General features: G+C 41.0%; 1 protein-coding gene and 1 long non-coding RNA gene across 4 annotated transcripts in view; one reads left to right on the top strand and one right to left on the bottom strand.

The window, feature by feature from the left end:
- The window catches only part of ALDH1A2 (aldehyde dehydrogenase 1 family member A2), a 73,581-nt gene that overhangs the window by 13,451 nt on the left and 34,118 nt on the right, over positions 1–26,012 (top strand). The window contains exon 4 of one of the 2 annotated variants that reach the window (XM_027644229.1): positions 4,303–4,406. In XM_027644229.1, coding sequence (XP_027500030.1) covers positions 4,404–4,406 — 3 coding nt within the window. In that variant the 5' untranslated portion in view covers positions 4,303–4,403. Of the gene's footprint in view, positions 1–4,302; positions 4,407–6,991; positions 7,343–26,012 lie in introns of those variants that run through there. The other variant, XM_027644228.1, reaches the window with a different exon arrangement.
- Positions 8,866–26,012, bottom strand: part of LOC113947563 — a 123,635-nt gene continuing 106,488 nt past the window's right edge. For both annotated transcript variants that reach the window (XR_003527797.1, XR_003527798.1), the window contains exon 7: positions 8,866–9,193. This is a non-coding gene — a long non-coding RNA (uncharacterized LOC113947563). The remainder of the gene's footprint in view (positions 9,194–26,012) is intronic.

Raw genomic sequence — 26,012 nt, 5'->3', positions numbered from 1 at the left:
ACTGGACTTTCGCTAAGGCACAATTCCAAGACTTTGCTGTGTTCTTGTCTGGCTGGGGACACCATTAGGCCTCAGTGCATAACTGATGTCACTACACATAATTATATTATATATAGTTATATAACTGATGATAGTAAATTTTAAAATTTGTTGTACAGACATGTCTATGTATGAAATAGGCCCTGAGAATTTCTGAATTTTGCTTTTAAGGTATAGAACAATTTAGTACAGACAAATGCTTTGTTGCAGCCAATTCCCTGCTCTTTTTTTCTGCATATTCCCTTTTCTCAAATAGCTTTGCTATTAAAAACAAAAGATATCTTGGCAAATATATGTATGCAGCATGAAGAAAACCTCAAAGTATATCCAGCGGGCTTTGCAGGGATCTAAACCCTGTATTTTCTTAACCTGAATGGGTTACATTATCAAAACCTTTCATCTTTCTACAGGGCACAGATTCCCTATAGCAATAGACACCCTGAGATTTATTAAGGTTACCTGTAGGACTGGGAAGAGCAGGAGATCTGAGCCTACCTAACGGATAAAAGAAATGCAACATGAAAGCCAATGGTAGTGACAGATTTGACTCTACTGACACACAAAGAAAAGTTGCATGTTTGGCAAAGAGATGGAGCTAACTAGGACAGTGGATTCATGGCTCTGAAACCTAATTTCCATGGGGAAAGTGACAGTGTTTCCTGTGTCTGACTCCCCAGCCCACCTGCCTTCACCCGTCTCCCACTCTGGTGGCCCTCCAAGGATGCCACACAGCCACAATCTGTTGGACAATTATATCCTGAAAGAGCTGCTCTTCCTGGTGCTTTGTCCCCTCTCCCCCACAAGTGTTTGTTTTGCCTCCACGCTCCACTCATCCCTCACCCTTTAGTAGGTGAGCTGCCAGCCTGCCTGGTTTTCATTCTTTTCATTCCCTTTCATTCAGAATTACTCACATTTGAATGTTTAAATCCTCTGTCTTTCCAGAAACATAAGTTTTGCTTCTGGGATTCCTTTTATGTATTAAATATTAACAGTACAGATGATAAATTTATCTCAGGCTCCTGTATGAGAATATTAGATTGCCAGGCCCAGTTCCTTTGAAACTCCACAATCAAGACTTTTTAGTAAAAAAAAAGTGTTCTGAGGTTCACAGCTGACCCTTCATAAGGTGTACTTAAGAGCAGATCCAGCAGCAAACTCTTGTTACTTCTTTGTGATATCTATGTTCATTGAGGTAATGAACCTATTAATTGAATATGTAAGTTCAGGTAATTAAATATAAGACTTATTTCTTCAGTTTAAAGGGTAATAATAAAAAATTTAAACTTGCAAACTAGATCACACTTTTAGTGATGATGAATGCGACCTGGAAAGTGCAATATTCCAATATGAATTAGTTAATTGCATCCATTCATTAGGTGATATACATTAGCAGAAGGTCAAACCATTTGAGGCTTGATGTGTTTTACAAATAATAAATTCAAACAGGTAAATTGAAATGAAATTCAAAATAGGATGGGTTTTCATATATTTAAAATCAGAATAAAATCTACAACCAAGAGCACATTCCCTATAACCTCACAATTGCCAGCACATGTTCTTCACAGCACTGTCCTGAGGTCACTCTGTGACTGCCACAGCAGTCCAGTGAGGGACAGTGACATTTCAGCTGGTGCCTTAAACTAGAACACTAATTTTTGAAACTGACCCAGTTATAAAGTGAGTCAAACACTGAGTCTTTTCAAGCATTTTCTGCGTTATCACTCTCATTGAATTATTTGTGGCTTGTTTAAATCCTTATATTTGAGTCTCAGTTTTGGATTAAATTTACTGTAAATTTGCCAACAATTGGTAAATTTACCAACTGTATCAGGTGGCTATTGCTTTAATAAATTATTCTGACCTTTAGGCTTCTTCCTTTTGCAAATTTTGTAAATTTATCAACTGTTAATTTACCAGCAATTGACAGTTCTACTGGGTACAAAATGGTCAATATCACACGTAAAATCTGATCTGTTTGACTCATTTACTAAAAGCTATCCATTTGACTCATTTTTAGTAAAAAAAAAGTTAAATCAAGTTTTTTTCATTAGCCATTTCTGGATTTTCAGTAACAAAATGGTCATTCTTGACATCAGCATTTCTGTTTGGTTTTTTTTTACATTAAAATTAATGTAGAAATAAGGGAAGTAAAAGCAGATTTTATTTGGTTTCTTTATAACTTAAAATATTAATAATAATTTAATAATCAGTCCAGATATAAGATTTATAATATTAAAAATTAATTCCCTGGGATATTTGAAAAAATTCCGAAGTAATATTTTACAGGATCATCATGGTACTGTGGGTGTTGCTTCACAGATAATATTGCTTGTGTGTATAACAATACCTTTTTACCTTATATGTATAAAATACCTTTGTCTGGAGCAAGGACTGATACCATCCTGCACACACACCAAGGGCCATAATTCTTAAAGAGGTTTCAAACAGTGAGCCTCTTTCAATGGTCAGGCATGGAGACATTTAGAGAATTGATTCAATTAACCTAGAGGAAAAAAGTGCTGTAATGTGTGATTTATGTTTGCAGATAAATTAAAATACAAGTATCTCCTGAAGAGCATTTGCTGCCATCATGGTCAGTAATGAAAATAGCAGGCAATTAAAATAGGACACCTGAGGCTGGAGCTTTTACTGTATGTGTCAAAAAATGAAGTTCACATTTCCTAAGTGGAAGTCTGAGCTGAAAAATAACTTAGTGGAAGTTCCTTTCCGATCCTTGTTTTATTTCCAAAAGTGATTTCTAAAGCAGACAAGAAATAGGAAGAGGCATTTACTGGAACAGGAGGCAAAGGGTACAGAGGAGTAGGCTCTCTCAATCAATACTGAATTTATATGAGGAACCAGGGTTATCCTTGCTAAATGGTAGTGGGACATCTGAGAGAAAAATAAACATAAAAGAACTTATCGATCATATTGAAATAATTTTGAGGTAGATTTTGTAGTTGATCTTGAAAGGAATCATTGGAAGTGATGTGAATAGATGGAAGGAATGTGATAGAATGATGTGATTCAGTTGCTTCATGTGTGTGACAGTGCTTAGAGTCTAGAGCTCACTAAGGAGCATAAGAAATATTCACAGATTAGAAGCACCAAGAATGAAGGGTTCTTGACTGGAGTGTTGTTGCAGTTTGAGTTTTGGCACAGCTACTCTGCCCAAAAGAGGTATTTGAGATACAAATAGTTTCACCCACTCTGGTTTTATGACTTCCTTTAGACAAAAGGGACACAGTAGGGTAGAGCAGAAAAATACCGGTATGCTGATTGAGAAACCCAGAAATACCTTAATTACATCTGTATTGTGTTCAACAGTGCAGCTCTACTTTTTGCACCCTCTCTGGCTACCACAGGTCCTGTTTCCACCAGATGGTGTTTGTATAAGCCAGGTCTATATCCTTGTCCATAAATAATACCAGCTGCTTGGGGTGGGTGGAGAAATTGAGACTTCTAAATGAAACAAAGGTATATCTTCAAATTATATGTTCAGATTGCTCTAAATATAAAAACAAAACCCTTCAGGAATTATTTTGTTGTTGGCTAGCCTAAATTCTAACACTGAAGCAAGAAACAGTCACTCGGTTGTTCTTCATCTTTTTTGACAGCCATTTCTTCACAAAGTGTGAAGACTTTGGCATTGCAATCTGAAACAGAACGTATTTGTTTCCTGATTTGCTGTCTAAGTAGAAGTTTAATTAAAACCCATTCGTGTGAGAGAAAATAAGCCAGTCTGACTTAATTGCCAGTTGATTTAGTACTGCAAATACACCAAGAAGAAAGCCCAGAAACTACAGGACTGCAATAAGTGGTTTCTCTGCTCTATGGAGGTGTTTAGGCACCACAGAACTTGGGCTGAACCTGGAGTATTGTTTCTGTTCTTTATCATCCTGGCAATTGTTGGGCTCACTTTTTTTTCTTTAACAAATTAGTTTTGTTGTGTATTCATCAATATTACTGAATTATTGTCCTAATGTCCAAGGCAATAAGGGTAGTAATCCCTTCCACAATAAATTGTATTAGATGTGAAATATCAAACATTCACTTGCCCAGTTTGAAGCCATGAATCAATTTGCTATCATAAAGTAGCCAGTGTAGTGCTGAACCACGGGATCAGCTCACCATGCTGGGTCCATCAGGGTGTCCACAACAGCCTCACAAGCTTCACTCCTAATTCTGCTCAGCAGAGCTGCTGCTGTACTTGGTGAGAGCCCACTTGTGGTCTGGGCACTAAGGCCACCTCCTTCTCCCCAGGTGGTGGAAGAGGAATTGCTGTCGGGAACAGTGACAGGACACGTCTGCCTTGTTCTTTTGGGGACCTCTCTGGGAGTGGCTGTAGACCAGGAGTCTGTGCCATGGTAAGTGCAGTGCCATTCTCCACCTGGGAATGCCAACAAGCTGTAGGTAACAGTCTAAATGTGGTCATCTCTGAGGGCTTTTGAAAACCAAATTGCTTTTAGAGATAAAAGGAGTGTAGTTTGCACAAGTAGTTGATGAAGGTTGCTTTAGCAGCTCCAGACTAGGTGGATTTGAACTGCCTCTTCATATCTCTTCTCACCAAAACCTTCTCAATTTTATTGATTTAATAATGAAACTGTTATAGTTTCCTCATTCCTGAAACTTGTTTAAATGTATTCCTTTTTCAAAGGAGCACATCCTCACTCTGATTTATTTTAAAATGGCTTTTAGAAGGTGTCATCCTTGTGATGAAGTGTTAGGTCTGTGTTGCCAGTGTGCCATTAAAAATTGAATTTCTGACGTTTAAATGTCTCACTCATCCCAAGTGTCACAGTTTGACAGCTCTGCATGTCACATTACAGCACAGTATTATGGATTCATTTCCTCTGTCAGGTCAAAAAAAAAAAAGACTAAAAATGAGAGAAAGCAAAATCTGCAGTCTCCTTCATTACTGAGATGGAAATTTACAGAAATATGCCTATTAACACTGAAATAACTCTGTATCCTGTGCTGCCTGTCTGTGCAGAAGCAACCTTTGTCCCATGCTCCTGAACAAACACTAAGAGAACGCTGGGACAATCTCTTCAATTCTCTGCAAACTTCTCAAAGATGGACCAAGGAATATAAAAGGAGTCAACAAACAGATATTGTAACAAAATCAAAACATGGCCAGACCCCATTGTTTATTCTTGACTAGGTCAATGAAAAGGTCATGTGGTATATTTCTTGTTGCTTTGTTTTGCCAACTTTAGGCAGCTGTAGCTTTGGTGTCCTTTCTCTGTTTATCTATCTGCAATGTGATAACTTCAAAACATGACATCTGATCGGGTTCAAAATGTTGGGAGTGTTTGCATCAATAAGCACAACTTTATTGATTTTGCCTAAAGTAACAAAAATGGCCTGGGCTTCCTATGTTTTCTGCCTAGAAGGTTTGACCAGAGACAGTGTAGGGCTTTGACCATGAATTTCTGATGCCTGTCAGCTCAGTCAAGGTTACAAGCTCAAGCCATCTGCTATTTCATCCAGCAAGTCAGGCTACATGTGCACTGCACAGGCACTGTTTGCTGCCTCCTGGATGGGTTTGAGATGGTGAGTGGTGAATCTGGCTCCGTTTGGCTGCTGACTTCCCAGTAACCCGCTGTATGGCATGGTCAACTTCTTCCATGATGTGGCCTCCCACTGAGAGGGGACCCCCCCCCCCAAAAAGTAACAGATGGTATCAGGTGGCTGTTGCTTCAAAAAATCAGTGTGCCCTTTAAGCCTCCTTTTTCAAAGAACCTTCAAGAAAAGAGAGAGCCGCAGCTGGGCGGCAGGGCTTGCCCTGGCCATAAGCACCTGCTCCCTCTGATCGCTTTGCTTCCGGAGAGGAATTTGCTCGAGTCCCGGGCCTCTGGGCTTCCACACAGGCTGCCCATTGCTTCAGTAGCTGCAGTGCTCCCAGCTCGGGAGGGGACTGTCCCCAGCACTGGGGGACAGCTGTGCTGGAAGGGGGAAAGGCAGGAGTGCAGTTTACGGCCGGGGAAGGAGGCGGTGAGGGCGGGACGGGGCGAGGAGGAGCAGGAAAAGCGCTCAGCGCTTTCCCGGGACAAGGCGGGATGCGGGGCGCGGCGCGGCCGGCAGGGGGCAGCAGGCGGCCGGGGATGGCGCCGGTCGGGGCCGGTCCCGCGTCCGGCAGGGAGCGGGGAGAGCGGGGAGAGCGGGGAGAGAGCGGGGAGAGAGCGGGGAGAGAGCGGGGAGAGAGCGGGGAGAGCGGGGAGAGCGGGGAGAGAGCGGGGAGAGAGCGGGGAGAGAGCGGGGAGAGAGCGGGGAGAGCCCGCGGTGTGAGCGGCGCGGGGTGACAGCGGGCCGGCCGGGGGCACAGCTGCGGGGACCGGGAGCTGCGCGCACTGCGCGCCCGGTGGCGGGAGCGGAGCGGGGCAGGGCGGGCGCGCAGCCGCCAGGTGCGGAGCGGTGCGGAGCGAAGCATCGGCCGGCGGCGGTGGCCGCCCGGGAGCGGGGACCGCCACGGGCACGGTACCGCGGAGGCTGCGCCCTGCCCTGCCCGTGCCCTCTCCGCGTCCGGGTCCCGCGAGGGGCCGCCCCCGCCCTGCCGGGTGCGCGCCCGAGCACCGCCACTGCCCCTGGCGGCTTCACCGGCCCCGGCAGGGCTCCCCAGTGCCGGCCGCCTCCCCCCGCCGCGGCCGGGACTCCCCGGGCTGTGCCGAGCCGGGCTGTGCTCCCCGCGCTCCCCGCGGGATGCCCCGGGCGGGGCCGGATCCCGCACCGGCCTCTCCCGGCCGCGCCGCCTCCCCGCCGGTCCCCACCCGGTTCGGGGGAGGCGAAGGGGAGCACGAGAGTTGCGGTGCCCCGTGTTCCCCGCGTCCCGTTCCCCAGTGCCGCTCCTCGGGCGGGAGGCAGGACCTGCGCCCTGGAGCTCCGTCCTGCTGCGGGGGGACGGGAATGCCCGGGACGGGGCGCGGGCCCGGGGGGGGCCCGGCGGAGGCTGCGCCGCGAGTGAGCGGGGCTGTGCCGCTATCGCCCTAGGTAGGATGGACCTGCCCCCCTGCCTCTGCCCCCATGTCCAATAAGAAGAGACCCGGCTTGACACCTGCCTATATACAGAGGAGGAGAGCAACATCTTCAGCGCTGGTCTTTGGAGGGGGGGGGAACAACCCAAAACACAACACAACATCAGGTCAGAGCGGGGGGTTCGGTGGTATTATAAAACCCCCCCAAGACTATGACTTCCAGTAAAATTGAGATGCCAGGGGAGGTGAAGGCAGATCCCGCAGCTCTGATGGCATCTCTGCATCTGCTGCCTTCTCCCACTCTCAACCTTGAAATCAAATACACCAAGGTAAGTTGTGTTCGTTTGTTCTGGCAGAGAAATTCATGGGTTTCCCTCAAAAGGAGGAATTTTGCTTAAAATCAGTTTCATTCTGTCCTACCCAACTTGAGTGTAGAGATAAAAAAAACCTGCTAAGACTGCCTTGAATCTGTAATAAAGGAAACAGATTTTTAGCCCTGTAATCATCTGCAAAACCACAGGATAATAGAAAAGCAAATTAGATCTGCTGGGACTGGCTTTGCCACTTCTCTTTAAATGTAGTATTTCCTAAAGAGCTGCTGGGGTTTACTTTCAGTGCAAAATCAGTAGTTCTCGAATATACTTTAGTTGCTTTTGATATACTTCAGAGGACATTACTATACATACCTGTGTATCTCAATCAGAAAATAAAAATATTTTCTTTCTTGAATTACCCTGTGTACCCAAGGGACTCTTTTATGATTCCTGGAGGACTCTTAACACTACCAGGTTGTTACAGCACTGGAACAGGTCTCTACCAACTTCCATGATACTTGAATACATCCTTGAACAATATTGCAAAGAGGGCATATTTTTTCCTACTAACCTTTAAGACTAATTTTCATAAAGAGAGAGTTAGGGTCAGTGTAGTTAGGTAGTCTGCTGGTTTTCTGTGGTGTATTATGAGACTAAATTAGTTTTGTCAATTAAAATGGGCTTCAAGAACAGTCATTTCTTTGTAAATGCAATTTGAATTTTTAAATTCGTTTATATGTTTTTAATCTTCCCATCTTTAGTGTCTTTAAAGAATGATTTCATTTCTGTTGGAGAAGTTTCAAATCTATTGTATAAACAGATTACAATGTGTCAGACTTTGTTTCTAATTACCAAGTAACTTAATAGGAAAATAAGCACATCAGCACTGGAAAAAGGTGATAACATTTTTATCTACTGGAAATACAACTTCAGGAGCTTTAAAGCTGATAGGAGACTCATTTTGGTCGATGTAGTGTAATTTTTTCCTTCATATCATCAGTTTAAAATCTTTTCATCCTTTCTCTTTTTTTTAGCGGGTGCCAAAACTAATTTGTCCTCTAATTTGTTACAGCAATTCCATGTTCTAGAAGCATGTTTCAGAGGAAAGTCAGCTATTTTAGATTTCATTACATTTTAATGCAAACTGCAATATGCAAATTAAAAGATGCATATGGTTTCTGGCACATAATTTCTTTTAAAATAGTTTAAATAAATAAGGAATGCAGTTATTGGATGTTGTGTAGTATTACACTTCGGGAGCAATCACACTGTGCAAATAGTATTTGGCATGAATTTTGTTCATTGTTGGTTTCAGTGCAAACTGTGCTTCAGGAGTGGGAAATACTTGGGAGTGGTATCTCAGCCTGTTTGCATAATAAATTTACTTGCCTTTCTCTGTTCTGAAACTGGAGAATTGGTTCTAAAAATCTTTAAAAAAATACAGCAGCCATCAGCAATCACAGCTTCCTATCTGTAAGAATGTGAGCTGGATGGTGACCTTTAATAAATCAGAATACACAGTGCCATCATCTCAGATGTGCAGTGTTACACATTTTATAGTCGTGGAACAATTAAAAGACAATTCTTTCATTTCAATATTAAACCAAAAAGAATGGCAACATGTTTCTTCTAAGCTTGGTTTTGAGGTATCAGGTAACTCCTGGTTGCTTTTGAGAAAAATTTGGTTTAGGACAGGTATCAAATGTTTCACTTGGCACATCCTCTGTCTCTGTTTTTCTGTCTGTCTCGCTCTTTCCTCCTTTTTCTCTTTCTCTGCAGGAAATTCAAGTGATTTATAGATAATTGGAGTCTTCAGCTTTGAGTCTTGACTTGGGCAGGACTTTTATCCAGGATCCACTTTCCCACCTATTACAAAGAAAAACAATCAGAAATGAAATAATGGATTGTAACTTGATTCTTTCTTTTGAGGGAGTGGTCACTTCATGTCCTCAATGACAAACAACTTCCATAAACAACAAATAACATTAGACTAAAGCACTTTGGCATGAAAAAAAAAAAGAAAACTACAAACTCAAACCTTGTAAAATCAGACATCTGTAAGCATTCCTAGCAGCCTCTCTCCTGCTAGTTAGCTGGGAATTTTAAATACACAACCAGGACACAGACTTCTTGAACTCTTTATTACATCTGTCTATGAATCTTAACCATTTGGGAGTTAAATCTTTGTGAAAAATAGAAGTACTTGTGAACATTTAAACCAAGTGAAAAAAATTTAAAATACATTTTTCCAATTAAATTCTATTTGTGGAATTCTAAAGTTGGTAAATAGACAGTTTTGTTAGGATAGAACATGTTAAAATTCCAAGATTCCTTAAATGAGATTTGTTAAAGATGTGTATGTAAAGATATGTACTGGAAAAAAAAAATTATTCATTAATCTTTGAAAAACTGCATCACCCTTGGGGTTGCTGTGAAAGCTCCTTCCGAGAACACAGGTAAAACAAATACTACCTGAGTGATTTTCATTTATTCGATTATTAGGCAGAATTATTGAAACTTGTGATATATTGCTCCAGTAGGTTTATTGAAGGAACCAGAAAACTGTATATTAAGTCCTTCCAATCTGTACACCTGATGGAGCACAGAGGTAATTGGTCAGGTAAAATATGTTCAGTGGTGAAAATACACAATGCCTTGCTTTTATGTAAGACGTGCAGCAGTAGCTGTTGTGGCTTCAGTGCTGGAAGTCAACCGATGCTGCTTTTAAAAAACTGTCATTAGAAATATTTTTTCCCCCAGTTTTTTTAATACCTTGGCATGATCTGTGAAAAATAAAGTGTTGTAGATGTGCTTAATGAGAACTGGTGAGCAGGATGTGAACCAGACATGCAGGTGAGTGTCCAAGCACACAGGGTTAAGTTTTTCTGCATGGCTGGCAAGTGCTAGAACTGCTACATGCAAGATTATCTCTCTTTTCACTGTGATGGCTCTTTAACTCTTTACTTCTTAACACTGACAATTGGGGAGGGATTGCATGTGCAGAATAGGACATCTTGTAGTGTTCCATGGAATTAGGTTGCTCTGCAGCCCTGTGGCACAGCGAGCCCTCGTCAGACTCGTCAGGAGCGTGCTGGCAGTGCTGTGCTCCATATGTAAGGGGGCATGTAGGTAGGAAGGGGATCCAGCCCTCCCCCCAGCAACAAGTCACGCTTCTACAAAAGTCGACTTTATGCCAGAAACTCTCCCAGAATGGGCTGCTCCAGAAATATCAGATGTGTGAGATAAGCTGTGGCATGACGTCCGTTAAGGACACTTTACTGGTGTGTTTTGTGCAGGAAGCCCAGCCCTGAGGACCTGACAGCTTCTGAGGGTGATCACAGGGTTCTCAGTGTAGTATCATGTTGATACTCCTTTTTTTCTGCTTTTACAAAACTCCATTTTCCCTCCTGAGATGCCTCCCAGGTATCTGACAGTAGATATGGAATCAGCCCAGTGGATTGAGCCCTTTGCAGCATTTCCCTCTGGCTGTCTCCATCGAGGGGCTAAAGGTGTTTCTACAGGATGTAGCCATCCTTCCTTTGTTATGGCATAACCACACTACTTTACAAAGTATTTTCACTGTGGTTTTAGTCAGACATGTTGACTTTTTAAAAGACAGCTTGATATAAAATGAGGACCCCAGGGCTTTGTCCTGTCCCAGCTCTGTCACTAGATCAGGTGGCTGAGTGAACAAACATTCTCAGTTTGCACCATACTGGGGACACTAATCCAGATGGGTGTTTTAAGTTTCTTACTTGCCAACTGATTTAAGTCTGAGAAAGAGCTGAACAACTTTAGCATAAGGAAAAGCTGAAGAATTGTGGGTTTGAGAGCTTTTTATAAAGAGATGCTCTAAAGGGATGAAGTTACAGTGCAGTAGCAGTGAAGAGGTACATGAAACATTTCTGTATGAACAGCCTATGAATTACCTGACAATCATATTTTCTTTGTCCAGTGTAAAAGGGTTTACGTCTACCCTTACACCATAGGCTAAAATCTGTCCAGTTGCCACACACACACACCCCAGAAAAACTACCCAGCACTGTAAAAGAAAACTGTATACAGGAGTTTGTATGAAGTGTAGGCAAACTGCTTCTGGGTAGACAAAAGCTAACAAATACACTTCAAATTCTCATATGATAAGCATCTGGGTTTGAAGCATTTTATTATTAAGGTTCAGTACTTTCATCACCATTATGCTTTCTTGGCATTACCCTTTTCATCAAAATTTCCAGCACATATTTTCCAGATAAACTTCTAGACTGACATTAAGATAGGAGGCAGCAAATCTATTTTATTTAGAATAATATGCAGAATCTTTGTCATTTTTTGAACTGCAGAAAAGCTTTGGCAAAACTCAGGTAAGTGATGAATACATGCGCTTTCCCACCTGTCTTTCTCTGAATGAGCTCCTTTAATGCCTTTTGAAGTCAGAATCAGGGAGTGATGCTTGAGAAAACCAGCTCACCTTTTGGGTCAGGTGGGTGAGCACAGTCCTGTTACAAAAGACTGGGTACAGAAAATTAGAGATGTTTGCTTGAAGAGTAGACAAATACAACAGCTACTTTCCCCTTTGTGGAACACTTCAGCCTGTGATGGTGCCACTAGATATGTCCCTCTGTATTATCATATAGGATGTTGTAGTATATAAACCGTATTTAGATTTACTGTTGTTTAAATCTACAGTTTGAATTCTCTTCTAGTGTATTCATACTTTGGGTTTAGTACTACAGTCCATCAATTCATACAGCAATTGCAAACTGTTTATGCACTTCTTTCCAATTAGCAGCCTGAATATAGGATTTCTTTACTCCCAAACTTTTAAACTCTTCTACATAAACCCAATTTACCCAAGTATTTCATGAGGGACAAGAAACAACTGTAGCCCTACATGTATCCAGTCCCTGCCTTTCCGTACTCCAGTACAGCCATGTAATTCAAGAGCATTAAAAACTCAGAAACCACCAGGCTGAAACTGGTCACAACTGGAGAACTCCTGCAGAATGCTGCATTAGAGTGGGTAACTATGGTAGCAGTGACCTCTTACTGTGCTGAATCTTTAGGGAAAGGCTGGATCTTTAGGGAAAACGCAAACTGGTTTAATGCATCAAACTGTGCAATAATATATTTCTGTCTCTGTCCAGTCTGTAAGGTCAGATGATACACCGAAGGACAAGTGCTATGCAATTAGTGCTTTTGTCCTATTTGCAAAAAATGTTTAAAATTTCAAGTATTCAAATACAAAAGATCCATATATTTATTTGCACAACAAAACCAGAAGGTCAATAATAATTAGAGCACTTGCCCAAGTTGAAAAGCAGACAAATTTGTACCCCTGCTGTGAAGCAAACAGAGCAGAAACTTGAATATGGATTCCTAATTTCTGATGGTGGATAGGCCCAAATTTTGCCACCTTTGGCTATCCTTGGAAAGAGTCTCACATTCTTTCCTGTTGAATAATTCACTCTTAAGTTTGTATGAGGTCTCAGAGACATCAACTTGATATCCCAGTGGGCAGGACACTCATGAAGGAAAAGCAGGATTCATGTCTTTTCTCCAAGAATACTCATGATGTTAGACAGAGCAAGGATTTGATCCAAAATCTGTGGCTGTCTAGGCATTGGCTGTATGGAGGATTGTGTTGGGACACACTCGTCCTCTCACACTCTCTTCTGAGAGTTCATTCTGACTGAAAAAAATATCCCTCTTTAATTTTTCATTTCATTTTGTCCTTCAGAAACATTTCCCCAGAGAAATTCACCAATTCTGATGCATTCCCACATTAAATTTCTGTCTTGTACAGCCACATTTTATGATAAATCCCACAGTCCAGCAATTTTTGATGTAGCTTGTCCATCACCCTGTCCACGCAAAATTGTTCCCGACAGATCTTAATGGGCTCTGCCTGTTTGAAGTTATTTGCTGCCATAAACTGCCTTGTTCCTGGGAGCACCACACCGTGGAACCACTGAATCCAGTTGTCATCCCTTCTTTACACTGCACAGGAACAGTTGCCTGTTGTCCGACATTTCAAGTCACTGGGAACAGATCTGCATCCAGAAGTCTGGACCCTTCCTTTCAAGAGCCTTGTCTTTGCATTTACTACCTTTGGCAAATTTCATCTCCCTTGAATTGCCCAAATGTCGTTTTACTTCAGCCTTAGTAATATTTTCTGCAGTACACTGATTAGCCTGAACATTTTTATCTACAAATTCTATACCTTACTATTAATGCTCTGCAAAAGCAGGTGAACCAAGATATCGATTGCTAGTCACGGTAATGAAGGGGCACCTTGCTATTAACCTCTTTCCAGGGAGAATTATCCGTTTATTTCCAGTCTTTTTATCTTATCTCTTAACCACTTTTTAATCCATGGCAGGACTTTATCTTTCACCATATGGTTACTAACTTTCCTTAATAGCCTCTTGCTAAGGACTTTATCATCAAAAGCCTTTTTAAAGTCTAAATAAATTATATCCACTGATTCATCTCGGCTCCTAATTTGACTAACTATCTTCCAAGAAATCTCACACATTTACAGAGATAAATGACAAAAGATGAGTTCAGTGGTCCATATCATAAATTCTTAGTCAGGTCCTGCATAAAGTCACATTTCTTCTTTTACAGTTTTGCAGCTATTTTTCCTAAGGCCGAACTGTAACTTTTCTCTATTTATTTTTTTTAAAATAGTTTCATTCTCCCCAGTTCTAAAAAAACCCACAGCTTTTTATCTGTTTGTTCGGGGGTTTTTAAGAGTAGAACTCCTTCTCTGAAACAAGTGACCAATATATCAACTTTAGTTCAGCTGAAAGAAATGACAGACAAAAAATGCACTTAAAGAGAGACAAGGTTATAAAGAAGCTATGTAAATATGATGTAAGCACAGATGTGTAAAGGTATAAAAAATCTTCAGAAAGTTGCAGTTCTATGCAGTCCTCTAGTGAGGAATCCTCAGACAAGCACTGGCATCCCTACTCAAGCATAGTAAGTGCATGAATAGCTGTGTGAAGATTTACTAGTAAATATGACACAGAGAGAGATGAATTCTAAAAAATGATTGCCATCCAAGGGCCCAATCATTCATTATTGTTCTGCTTTCTCAAATGAATTCCTGTTCAGACTGCATATACCTGTTTCTTCTCTGAAACACAATTTCCCTATTCAAGAATTTGTCCAAAAACATATTTCTATTGATCAACATTTTCTGTTAATAGAAATCTACCTTTCTGACAAGAATGCAGCACATCAATTTTAAGTCACACAGTTAACTAAGCTTTAGGAGCACTTCGTTACTGAAACTATGATATGTGAAGCCACGTCAAAGTGTTGCTGCAACAGCAATGCTGAAGTAGTCTCCCAAATGACAAAAGAAAAAAAAGGACCTAATTCTTGATTACTTGAAGTCAGTGCCTTTTACAGAGTCTAGTGAACCATATTTTTACCTATGACTTGAAACATAATACATTCCAGCTTTGTTGGACTGAGGTGGGAAAATACTTCAGAGAACGATCCACATCAAAATCTGTGACCCAAATAAAAACGTTTGAGGTCAGCTCAATCTCAGTTGAACCTCAGCTGGAGGTTAAAACACAAGGACCTCACTGACCACCAGAGTATATAGACCTTAATCTGCGAGGGATTCGTAGGTAATGAAGACTTTGAGTTGAACTCAGACTCTAAAGGGATGCTGGTGGGACAGCTGTGGAGAGGCTTACAGCAGGTGCTGTGGTTACAGAAAGGATAGAGTTGCTAATTTCCATGTGGATTTCTAGTATGCCCTAATTTAAAATGAGTTACAAGGAAATCCATTTGGAAAGTCCCAAAGATGTAGGAAGTGTTGTATGGAAGAACAGGCTGCAGCCTCTTTGCTGAACTTGGATGGGAAGAGGATGCCAGGGGGCACTGTCCTCTTGCCATGCTCTGGTCGTGTGGCAGTGGTTATACAAAATTCTTCAGTTTTTACTCAGAAGCTGTTAGAAAGTGCCTTTCCATACAGAAATTCCAAACACATGTATTTACACAGGTAAGGGCTTTGCTTTAAAGTGAGACTGATTTCTTTCTAAAGAAGAACTATTTCTTATTTTGGGCAAATACAGGTATTTTTAGACTTCTGTGAATAGGTCAACATACCTTAAATTTAGACCCAAGTGACTAAAGCTGGTCAAAACCTCAGGGGTACATTTAATCTGAAATAGATCTCTCCAACTGAAAAGTTCTTCCAGGTTTGTGCTGTGGCATTGTTTTCTCGTGCTTTAGTGGGAAAAACACCACTTAATACATCATCATCGTCATCATCATCATCATTTTCGTCTACCCACCACTACCCTGGTATACTCCTACTGGCTTTTGTGTGATTCCTGATGCCTTAGATTTTGAAAACTGGAAGAACTGAGGTGCATTAGCATTTGGGATTCCTTTTTATTTCAGAAACTTTAATTCAACTCTTTGCAGCACAATTGCGGCTTGTCCTGGACTCTAAATTATTTGATATACTGTTACTGTTAGATTTAATACAGATGATTCTGTAGAACAAGTATTTTATCTGTCATCCTCTAGTGTTCCAACTAGTGGCTCTACTTTTCTAAATTTTGGCGAGGAATAAAATCTACTTTCATATAGCCAAATTAGGATCCCCCCCACAAAATGAGCAGCCACTTCTGGAAACACCTTCAGCCTCCCTTTAATACCTTTCATAGCCTGATTGTTTTCAGAATCCACTGACTCTCCCACAGCCTACATCTGCTTATTTATTTAACTTTGGCTCCTCCTGACTGTTTTATTTGTGTTGCCTTTTTGGTAATTTTATTCAGAATATTTGGTAGCAATTTCTGGGTTTTTTTGTTGTTTTTTTGGTTTTTTGTTTTTTTGTTTTTGTTTGGTTTTTTGTTTGTTTGTGTTTTTTGTTTTTGTTTTTATTTTATTTTGTGTTTTGCAGTCTTTTAAAGTTAGTACTTAGGTTCTTTTTTTTCAGCCTACTTTTCCTCTCATATCATCCTTCTTAGCCACCCCATTTATTTTCTTGCCTGTGCTTCCCGTTTTTAGCCTTGGGAATGCAAATCTTCTTTGACTCTTTCACATTCTTAAGCCTCCATGCTGACTCTAAGGATTTTAATTTCCTAGCTTCAAGCAGGGAGTTTCTAAGTTACTTCCTCTTTAAAAAAAAATCCGCTTCTTGAAGTTTAGTATCCCAGAGAGTAGGGCTTCTTCATGTGTTTCTCTCCTGCAATGAAGCTGGAATTATTTACGTGACGACCATTTCTCAGGGGTTCAGACACAATTTTTAGTCCTTGACAGGTATATGTCAAATGCTGTTTACATTAGGATACAGAAAACTCTGTTCTCTACACACTATTTCAGTGCAGCTTTCGCTGAACTAAAATGTGGTTATTTTGGCACCAGTCTTACTGCCCTCATATCCTTTTTCCTCTTCAGTGCCACTTCAATGTCACTTCAGATGCTCTTATCCAGAAGTCACCACTTCACTCCTGTTATTATCCTTCATGATCTGCATTGCTTCCCTATCTGTGGCTCTATATTACGTGTTATGTCTCTCCTCCAGGCAGTACCCACGCAATGCACTGCACAGGGAGCTGCTCCCCCCTCTCTGCAGCCTCACTTGTCCTCCCTACATAGCTTAAACATACCAAGTGTGCTATGCCTCTGATAATTCTCATCCCTTTATGCTCAAAAAAATTGCTTAATTTTCCCCTCTCTGTGATCCAGTCCAGATCACACATTTTCACACTCAAGTTTCTTGTGCTGGTTTATTGGCACTTGTGCTTTTATTTCCTAACTATAACATGACCTAGATGAAAATTGTGATCTAGTTAGTGGAGAAACCCTGTGAAGTCTTTTCAGCTAAACCACAAAAGTGCTTCCCAAGGCACTGCACCTCACTTTTATTTACCACTCTGCTAGTGTAAAAAGTCCTTAAAATAGAAATTAATTTTAAACTAGGTTTAATACCTCTTTATACTGTCAAATTGATTTGAGAAGTCATTTATGTAACTGACAGGTGGATACATAGATTTATTTTTTTTTAAGGAACCAATTCATTTTGTTGTCTGAAACATATTTGGAGTCTATTTTAAACGTTCCTTGCACCCAGACATAAAAGCACTGTCCTGATTCCACGGGATATTTTCAAAGCTTACCAGTATACCTTAACATATGCATTTCACATTTGCTTAGGTGGTTTTTTTTTTCAGCTGTAGCAGAAATAGTTTAAATTTATTCTTGAGTTGTTAGAAACACACAAGAAATTACCACCTGCCTTTCCAAATCAAGAGGTTTATTTAATTTTCTCAATTTCTTCAGTTGTGAGGTATGGTTGGAGCAGTCCTGTACCAGAATAGCCTGCATGGACCTTGAGAAACAAGCACACATGTTTGTCAGGACATCTGGCTAAGCCTTCATCCCCTTTTCCATCAGTGCTTGACATTTTGTTGGTCTTCCTCTTTTTGTCCTTATCACACTTTACCACAGCTACTTGAGGGCCTCTTCTCTTTTGTGATGTTTATGGGATGCTGTTTTCCTGAGAGGTGAGAATCAAGCTCTGCCTTTTCACTAGTCCATTTGAAATTGTGATATAAGACTAACAACAAACGTACTAGCTGTGCTGATGGAGTCTTGGTGGTCCAACCCTTTGATAGTGACTTTAAAATCCATTTGTTACATTACTAAAGAGATTTTTAGCTGGCCTCACTCAACTGCAAGTGTTAATATTCTGCTCCATCAAATCTTTCAGAAAGCATTAATTGATTCAGCCTCACTGTAAAACTGGTGACAAGGCTTCTTCACAGATGGGGGAGTTTAAATTTGTGGGAGTGTAACCATGACTAACTCAGACAGTAGGTCAGTGTCAGAGGCAGGATCTCTTGCTAAACCAGCCAGACTACAAGAAGATCAAACATCTATTTTTGTACATAGTATTCTGGGAAATGGCAATACAGATGGATTTCAGAGCCGCTGTTTACATGTGGATGCATGTCTGCATTTCTATATGGCATTAATTGCACACTTCTCTGTGTGCTCACCTATACACACACACACGGTATAGATGAAAATACCCCTTTCTTTATGCTCTTTCTTTTCCTCTTTCTGTGTCACCTTATGAGGAGTTGTCTCTGTTATTCCCTTGAGCATTGTCAGGGAGGCAGTGCCCTCCCTGCTGCAAGATCTGCATAATGAGTTCAGATGAGACTGGGGCTTGCAATGTTTTTCCCCTCTGTACCTCTCTGTTAGGAGGAGCATTCCATCGGTGCCGTGCAGTGACAGTACTGGAATTGGTGCTGGTATTGTTTCTCTTCGCTTCTCTAAGGTTTTGTTTTAGTAAGGCACTCCAACATGGAGGGAGAGGGAAAGCCCTGCTATTTGGATGACAACCAGGAGCCCAGTTCAGAACATGCCCACTGACGGGTGCAGCACAGCTCTTCCTCCCACCAGCCAAGACAATTGCTTTTAATGTTGGGATTCTGCATGAAACACAAATGTGTTCACGCTCTTGCTCTCAGTCTCAGTTCATTTCTTTCCTTGAGGGAGCAACAGGACAAATCCTTTGACAACTTATTTCCTGGTTAGAAGCCTTTACCTGCTTTCCTGGAATGGTTCCCTGTGACTGGGAACCTTTGTAGTCAGCTCTTCCAGCTGTTTGCCTAAACGGTCTTTAGGGAGACTAAAAGCAGTGAACCTGGAACAGCAACATTTAACTACAGCTAAGTCCCAGGGGAATTTAGTTATTACTTAACTGGATTGAATTTGCAACATAACCTTATACCAGATAACTGCCAAAGGTTGCATGACATTAACCTTCACAAGCAGCTCGTCTCTGGTGTGCTCCTTGCAGAAGGGTGGGCATGGGGCGACAAGTTTGCTGTAATTAATGCTGGGTTCCATGCCTTTACATACCAATAGTATTTGCAATGCCTGGGTGAAAAATTTCTCAGATTAAATTCTTGATGGTGATTTTAGCCATTTAGTGATCACGTGTCATTGTGTTCACTACACTGAGCATAAATCCTGTCTTGTAAACAGCAGGGAGACTAATGAGGTTTGCCCACATTCTGATATCACTACAAGGGGTTCCAGCAGAGAAAAATGGAGTTTGGTTAGAAAGTGGAAAAGAAACATGAATTTTCAAGGAAGGGGGGGAGGAGGAATCTCAGGACTGCATATATGAATATTTGGGTTTTTTAAGGAAACCTTTTCATTGACAAGACTTTCAGTGCACTTTGCTCATTTAAGGAAATCTCTGTATAGTTAGATTTTGGGTTTGCCTTAGTCCGTGCTTTTAATGCTGCATGTTTGGCAAAAAGTTGAGGGTCATGTTTTTAATTTACATACTCAAAGTTATTAGTCTGTTTCTATTTAAAGGTAAATAGAAGAGCTCATTTTTCCTGCAGGCCTACATCTCTGTACAGAATAGCTCAGCAGTCATATATAAAAATGTTAAACTCTCTTAAACATTGGCATTATTTTGCTATACCCTCAAGTGTTTTATTTGCTTGAGACTGTAATCAGCTCTTGCAAGAACGCTTCACATCCAATTTTAGTCTTAGCACCACAGTGTACTTTGGGGTGTAAATTTGTCAGGTATCCAAGCACAGTAGGATACTTTGACAGTTTAAGCCCAGTTCTCCCCAATCAGCCTTATGAATAATAAAAACCAGAATGACCTATTCCAGTTTTGTATATATAAAGGCAATGACTTCTCAACAGAAAGAACTGGAGGAGAAATCAGAACTGAACTCTGAGGAAAGGGAATGTAGCTAAAGTTTTCTTCTCCCCTGAAGAACATTCTAAAGTAAATAAATCAGTATTTCTCAAGACTTTCTATTAAAAAGAATTTCCAGCCTGAGAGATTTCATTGCAGTGTTGAATGAGAGGTGTTGGGTTCCTTTGCATCTTCTTGAAGAGCAAAAAGGGTTTATAAATCAGACTTCTGGGAATTGTTATCTCACAGCTTCTTCTAACAAACACAACAATTTGTTTTAAAGGCTTTCACCAAAGATGTCATAAGTGGTAATCCCTATGTTGTAAGTGGGTACTTAATGTGATTTAACTTAATGCTGATGATGCAAAGCTATTCTCCCCCAAAGCCCATTAAGAACATCCAATTTTCTGGTAGACTAACACTCCTGCTTACTGTGGTAGAGATAAGTGACTGTTTAACCAGGACAATAAGGAATAGTTTCAAACCAAGGCTGCAAAACTTAGTGGCCACAAAACTGTTCTTTGTGAAAATTCAGACTTTGAATGTAAATGTCACATGCTGGATTTTTTCTTTTTAGGAGTAGTTTGAATTTCTGTGTGTACAGACATGTAGATACAGGCACTTTGAACCACCTTACTGAGCACACTGGTGAATATAATTATTTATGATATTAGTAAGTGTGGTCTAAGTAAAAAAGGTCCAGTGCAAGCCATATATGTAAATAAGGTAAAGAACTGATAAACAGAGTTTTATTTCATGTTGCCCTAAAGTGCAGATAATTCTAACAGTTTACCCAAGACAATTCTTCTCACACCACATGCTTATTTGTTTGATTTTTTGTGGATTTTGTATGTGCAGAACGACACAAAAGGAAACGTCACTGGCATAATTTAGAAAACATGCTAACAGTAACATTCAACAATACTCAGGATGCAAAACAGAAGTGAAGGCAGACTTTTCAGGAGCTTAAGGCTGCTCACTTGGGTCTAATATAGAGTTAGCACTTTGCAGGTCAGTGGCTCTGCTATTTGTCTCTGACCTAACAGATCTGGAGTTCTTCACATCAAAACCAAGTCTTGCTGAGCTGAGATCAAACGTGTTAAGGTAAGGATCTCGCCAGTGATTTATCGTGCCAGGGAGGGTGATCAGGCCATAAGGGGCCACTGCAAATGAAGCTGACATTCCAGCAATTTCTCATGTGTAGTTATAAGGTGATTTTCTCAGGCAGAGCTTTTAAGTCAAAATAAAATTGCCCATTGTATTTTTCCGTGTTGCCTATAACGCCTGAAATCCTAGTAGGAATATTTATTTATGCATCACAGCTAATTTCTAAGTGAGAACTTGCTCCTGGTGATGAGCATTTAAAATGGCAGTTACCTACAAGTGCGGATCTGCTAGATTCTTTCAAATGGCAGAGCATGTTTCCCATGTACAGATAAACAGCTCACACTGTTTTCTGTCACACAGAATGAGCACACAAGACTTGCAATGCACAAACAATGCAAAACACTCGAGAACTACACGGACTAAGACTAGTCTTGTTTGTACAAACCCCTACTCTTTCCCACCATTTCAAATGAGTGCATGTGGAAGGGTTTGCAGGATCGAGTTCTTAATAGCCACAACTTCATTAAAGCCCAGTGACAGCTCAGTAATTGATTCTGTAAACAATTACTCCCTAATCTCCGCTCTCTATTTAGTGGATTTTTAGAAATCTTTCATTATTTCATTTTTTAAGGTGCAGTGACACCAAGGATCATACTCCATAAAAAACACTACCATCCTTACCCTAATCATCCAGCTATGGCTTTTCTTTGTTAATAGTGAAAATGTAGAGCAGTCTTAATTTTTTAGTCATCCTGGTTTCACAAGCAATGTTTTCTGATGCAGTTAAGAAAGAGCAAATATTCTTCTCCAGCAATTTAAGAGCTCCACGGATGAAAGGATAAGTAAAGCTTGGGAGCTTAGTTTCTTAAGAATACATGAAATATTACCCGAGCTATGTTATTGCTCCTGTATTGTGCTACTAACAGCAGATAAATTTTTCATTAACTGAAAAAAAGCAAAAAATTACTTGGAGGGAAGCCTTTATGTGCTGTAAGAAAAGTTTCTTCCCACAGGTTTAATAAGGCAGCCAAAAGGAGTAAAATGTTTGTGGTGGGTATAGTTCAACAGACAATGAATCTGAAGTTTCTTCTCTTTAGATTAATTTTCTTGAACAACCAGGCACAAAAATAATCCCTTTAATGAGACTGAATTGAAATAACGGATGCTGTATCAGCATGTGGCACAGTGAGAAACTAAAATAGAAAAGGGTATCATCACAGTTTGGCAGCTTGGGTTTTGTGCAGGAAATACTTGGGGGGGAGGAGGAAAGTAAGCACGCTACTGCATGTTGTTAAGACTTATTTAATCTTCTTAACTAATTACTCACACTTCCTAATTCAAAATCATACAAACAAAAACGTTTAGATAAGCCGGGAGTTTTTTCAAATGGGTGCCCCCTACAGCTTAGAAAACAAACATGACAGGTTTCCCCTGTCTGATGTGCTGCCATTTGCAGAAGGACAGACCCAACTCCCAGAAAGACAGAAGACTAATTAAGACAGGAAGACAGGCAGGTCAAACATTTGGTGTGAGGGATTTGGGACATAGGGGAGAAGAAATCATGTTACATTCCACTTTCACAGCAGACTGACAGGAGGCTTCAAACCCTTTCTCTGATTCCATTTGCTGCTCAGACACCCTGGATTCCTCCAATTTCTCCTCCCATCACACCCCTTTCCTAGGGTACCATTCTCCAAAGCTCTTCCCTCTGGGAGCTGGCTCAGCAGGGGTCTTGCCATATCTATCTTTAAGCACCTAAACAACATGTCCAGGTGAGAGGGCCAGGGCAGCAGCCCCTGTATACAGGGCAGAGATGGATCCTGCCCCAAGGGAGGGCTTACCCTCTCCTGCACCCCACTGGGACTGAAGAGACTGAGCCTCTGCCACCATTAGGTGCTGGATGATGTGAATCCTCCTCCAGCTCATGTCTGGCACACAGAAGTCTGCCTTCATTTGTGCAGGCTGAAACGTCGCTGAGACCTTGATGTTATTCACTTATTTTAAATACTTGGCTTCTAATCCAAAGTCCAGTGATCTGAAGGACTGTTTTTGATTTCGGTAGGGTTGACTCAGGCCTTGCTACTTGGAATTTACATCCAGAAAAGTTAGACAGCCTGGTCTTCCCATCAGACATGCACCCTTGGCACGGGACTCAGGTTGTGTAAACCTAATTCTACTGGAGTGTGACGTACTGCTGCACTGGCAGCAAAACCAGAGCAGCCTCATCCACTTCTTGTGCATTTTATTTCCAATTTGACTTTTTTGATCCTCCTGCTCTAGTATGTTTGTAAATGTTTAAAATTCTCCAATCCTCTCGGTACACTCCAAAGTTTGGACTTTAGAATTCTTGAGTGAAATTTCCAGTTTGGATTTATGAAGGAAAGCCCCTTTTATGGTACCCCATAGCCAAAAGCCTTCAGGCTCTGAGGTCCAAATGAGATGTTAAAAAAGAACAAACTTCCCAAAGCACACAGAGCCTTAGAAATAGAGCTCTTCTTCTTTTTCAAAATTTTTCTTTTTGTACAGTGTGGGGGGTGTGAGTAAGGAGAGGGAAGGAGCTAGGACAACCCAGCAGCTAAAGAGGAAAAAGAAAAGTCTACATGTTCTGGTTTTGTTTGGCCTTACAGACCTCACAGACTCTAGAGCATGTGTCAAGTTTCCAGTGAAACAGCTTTGTCTCCTAGTACAAACATCCCTCCGGAGGCTGTTGCCACTGATTCTTTTTCCTCAATTGGGGCCTGATTCAGCTCCCACTGAAAACAGTTGGATTTTTCCTTTTGTTCTACTCTGGGTGGGGTTGGACCTCTGGTGGCTGAAAACCAGCTATGCCCATGGGAGCTTGCTTACCAGAATTAAATTTGGTGCAAAGTTGTTACTCATGTACAGTTCACTGTTACTCTTCATACAACTACAGTTGCTCTGCAGCTGAAAGGCATCTCATTACAAGAACCCAAACCTGGGTAACTTCTGAGGGCTGATGCTGCTCTGTGGTACCACAAATGAGAGACACAATAACCACCTGTGCCTGTGTGCTCAGCCAGCCTGCCCTGGCTCCTGGAGGTGTGTCCATTGAAAGCCATGCAGCCATGTCCAGAGAGACTCATTCACAGCTTACCCTCAGCTTCTGCACTGGGAATGTTTGGGGATGTTGGCTCAGAGTGAACTGCCACCAAGGAGCAGTGACTCTTGCTGGTCACCTGAACAATCCTCTTAAAAATAAAATAAAATAATAAAATAAAATAAAATATAATAAAATGGCACCAGTGGTCCATTGCTGGTCAGTATGCTGGGGTTCGCTTTTGCTTTCCTAGTGCCTTCTTATAAACCAGGTTTTTACTGATTCTGTAGCCAGCTGTTGGTTTCCAGTCACTCCCAGGAGTGCCTCACAACACTCTCTGGCTAGAACGTGAGAGATTTGCTGTATCAAGACAGCCATAAAAGTCAAGGAAAACAAGGCTTGTGAAAATAAACAAGCTGCACCTCTGATTGGCAATCCCATCTACTTCATTCCCTTGCAATTGTACTAATCATTAGGACTCTTGAAATGTTTCCCAAGGAGAGGAAATGAAGTTGCCGAGATGGGAAAGGATATGAAATTTCCTGACCAGACTGAGGCACAGGTGCCCGGTATCTGGGATGTTATGCAGTATTTACCAAGGGAAATGCTGCTGCTGGATTTTTTGCATGCCTCTAAAATTGTTGTATGTCCCCTCTCCCCCAAAAAAGTGCCATTGTGTATTTGTTAATGCCTCCAGCTCTGAGAAGATGCTGAGGGCTGAACAGCTGTGATTCTTCTATAAAGCACTTTGGCATCTGATGTCCCCTCCCCCATCCCCACAGATTGAACGTCAAAGGCTCTCTAAGGAAAATCCACATATGAAAAAAACATCTTTGATGTAACAAAACTATAACCAGCTACTAAATCAATTGAGTTAGGAAATTCCCATTCCTTCCTCCATTCATCCAGAACCAAATCTCCTGTGGGAAGCCATTATTATTTGGATGTTAAAATCCTCTTCCTGTACCAAAAAACATTTCTGGAGCTGCAACAGCACAAAACCCTTGTTTATTAAATCCATGGGAAAATAATTCCACCTCCAAAGAGCTGAATGCTGGGCCACTGTCTGTCCACTGGCTGAAGTTCTTAGTTAAACAGCTGGGGAGCCTGAGGAAAATGCCTGATGACATCATCACTAAGCAATATCGAATTAAGAATGTAGATCATCATTTCACTCACACATCATTTGAGAACATTTTCAAGAAAGGAAATGGAAAGTTACATTGTTGCCACCTGTGTTGATTACTCCTATGAATTAAGAGAGCCCAAATTACTTTTTTTTCTGTATGTTTTAAGGAAAGACAATACCAAAAAAAAAAAGAGAGAGAGGCAGTGAACATGCAGGGATCCCCACTGAATGTAAAAATCAGTTCCATTTCCCAAATCCAGGGCTAGCCCCTAGCTGAACAGCAGAGGGAATCTGTAGTACCATGAAACCAAAGCTTCTTCAAGTAAGAGCTGCAAAGATATTTGTTCTGTGCTATATTTAAATTAATTATGTTTAAGATAGTTGTTTTGTACTTTCTCAGTGGTAAATAGTGCTGAAAAACAAAATCCTGTCCATTTTCTCCCTGGTCTAAATTCTGCTACTACTGCACTGCAGATTAGAATGTCCAGCCTGGGTTTGTACACATCCCATCCTCTTTGACTACTTATCACTCCAATTACCTGCATGGTTTGAAATGAACATTAAGTTGCTAATTATTAGTAAGCTAACTGGGACAGATGGCTACTTAAACGAGACATTGTAGTTGTTTGTTTGCAAAGCTTAATTTGCTTTGCATTATGCTAAAAACATTTACTCTTGG

Source organism: Corapipo altera, unplaced genomic scaffold (assembly GCF_003945725.1).
Source record: "Corapipo altera isolate COAL_440 unplaced genomic scaffold, ASM394572v1 50, whole genome shotgun sequence".
NCBI lineage: Eukaryota > Metazoa > Chordata > Aves > Passeriformes > Pipridae > Corapipo > Corapipo altera.
The sequence above is the reverse complement of the archived record's forward strand: the minus strand, read 5'-3'. Positions and strand labels throughout refer to the sequence as shown.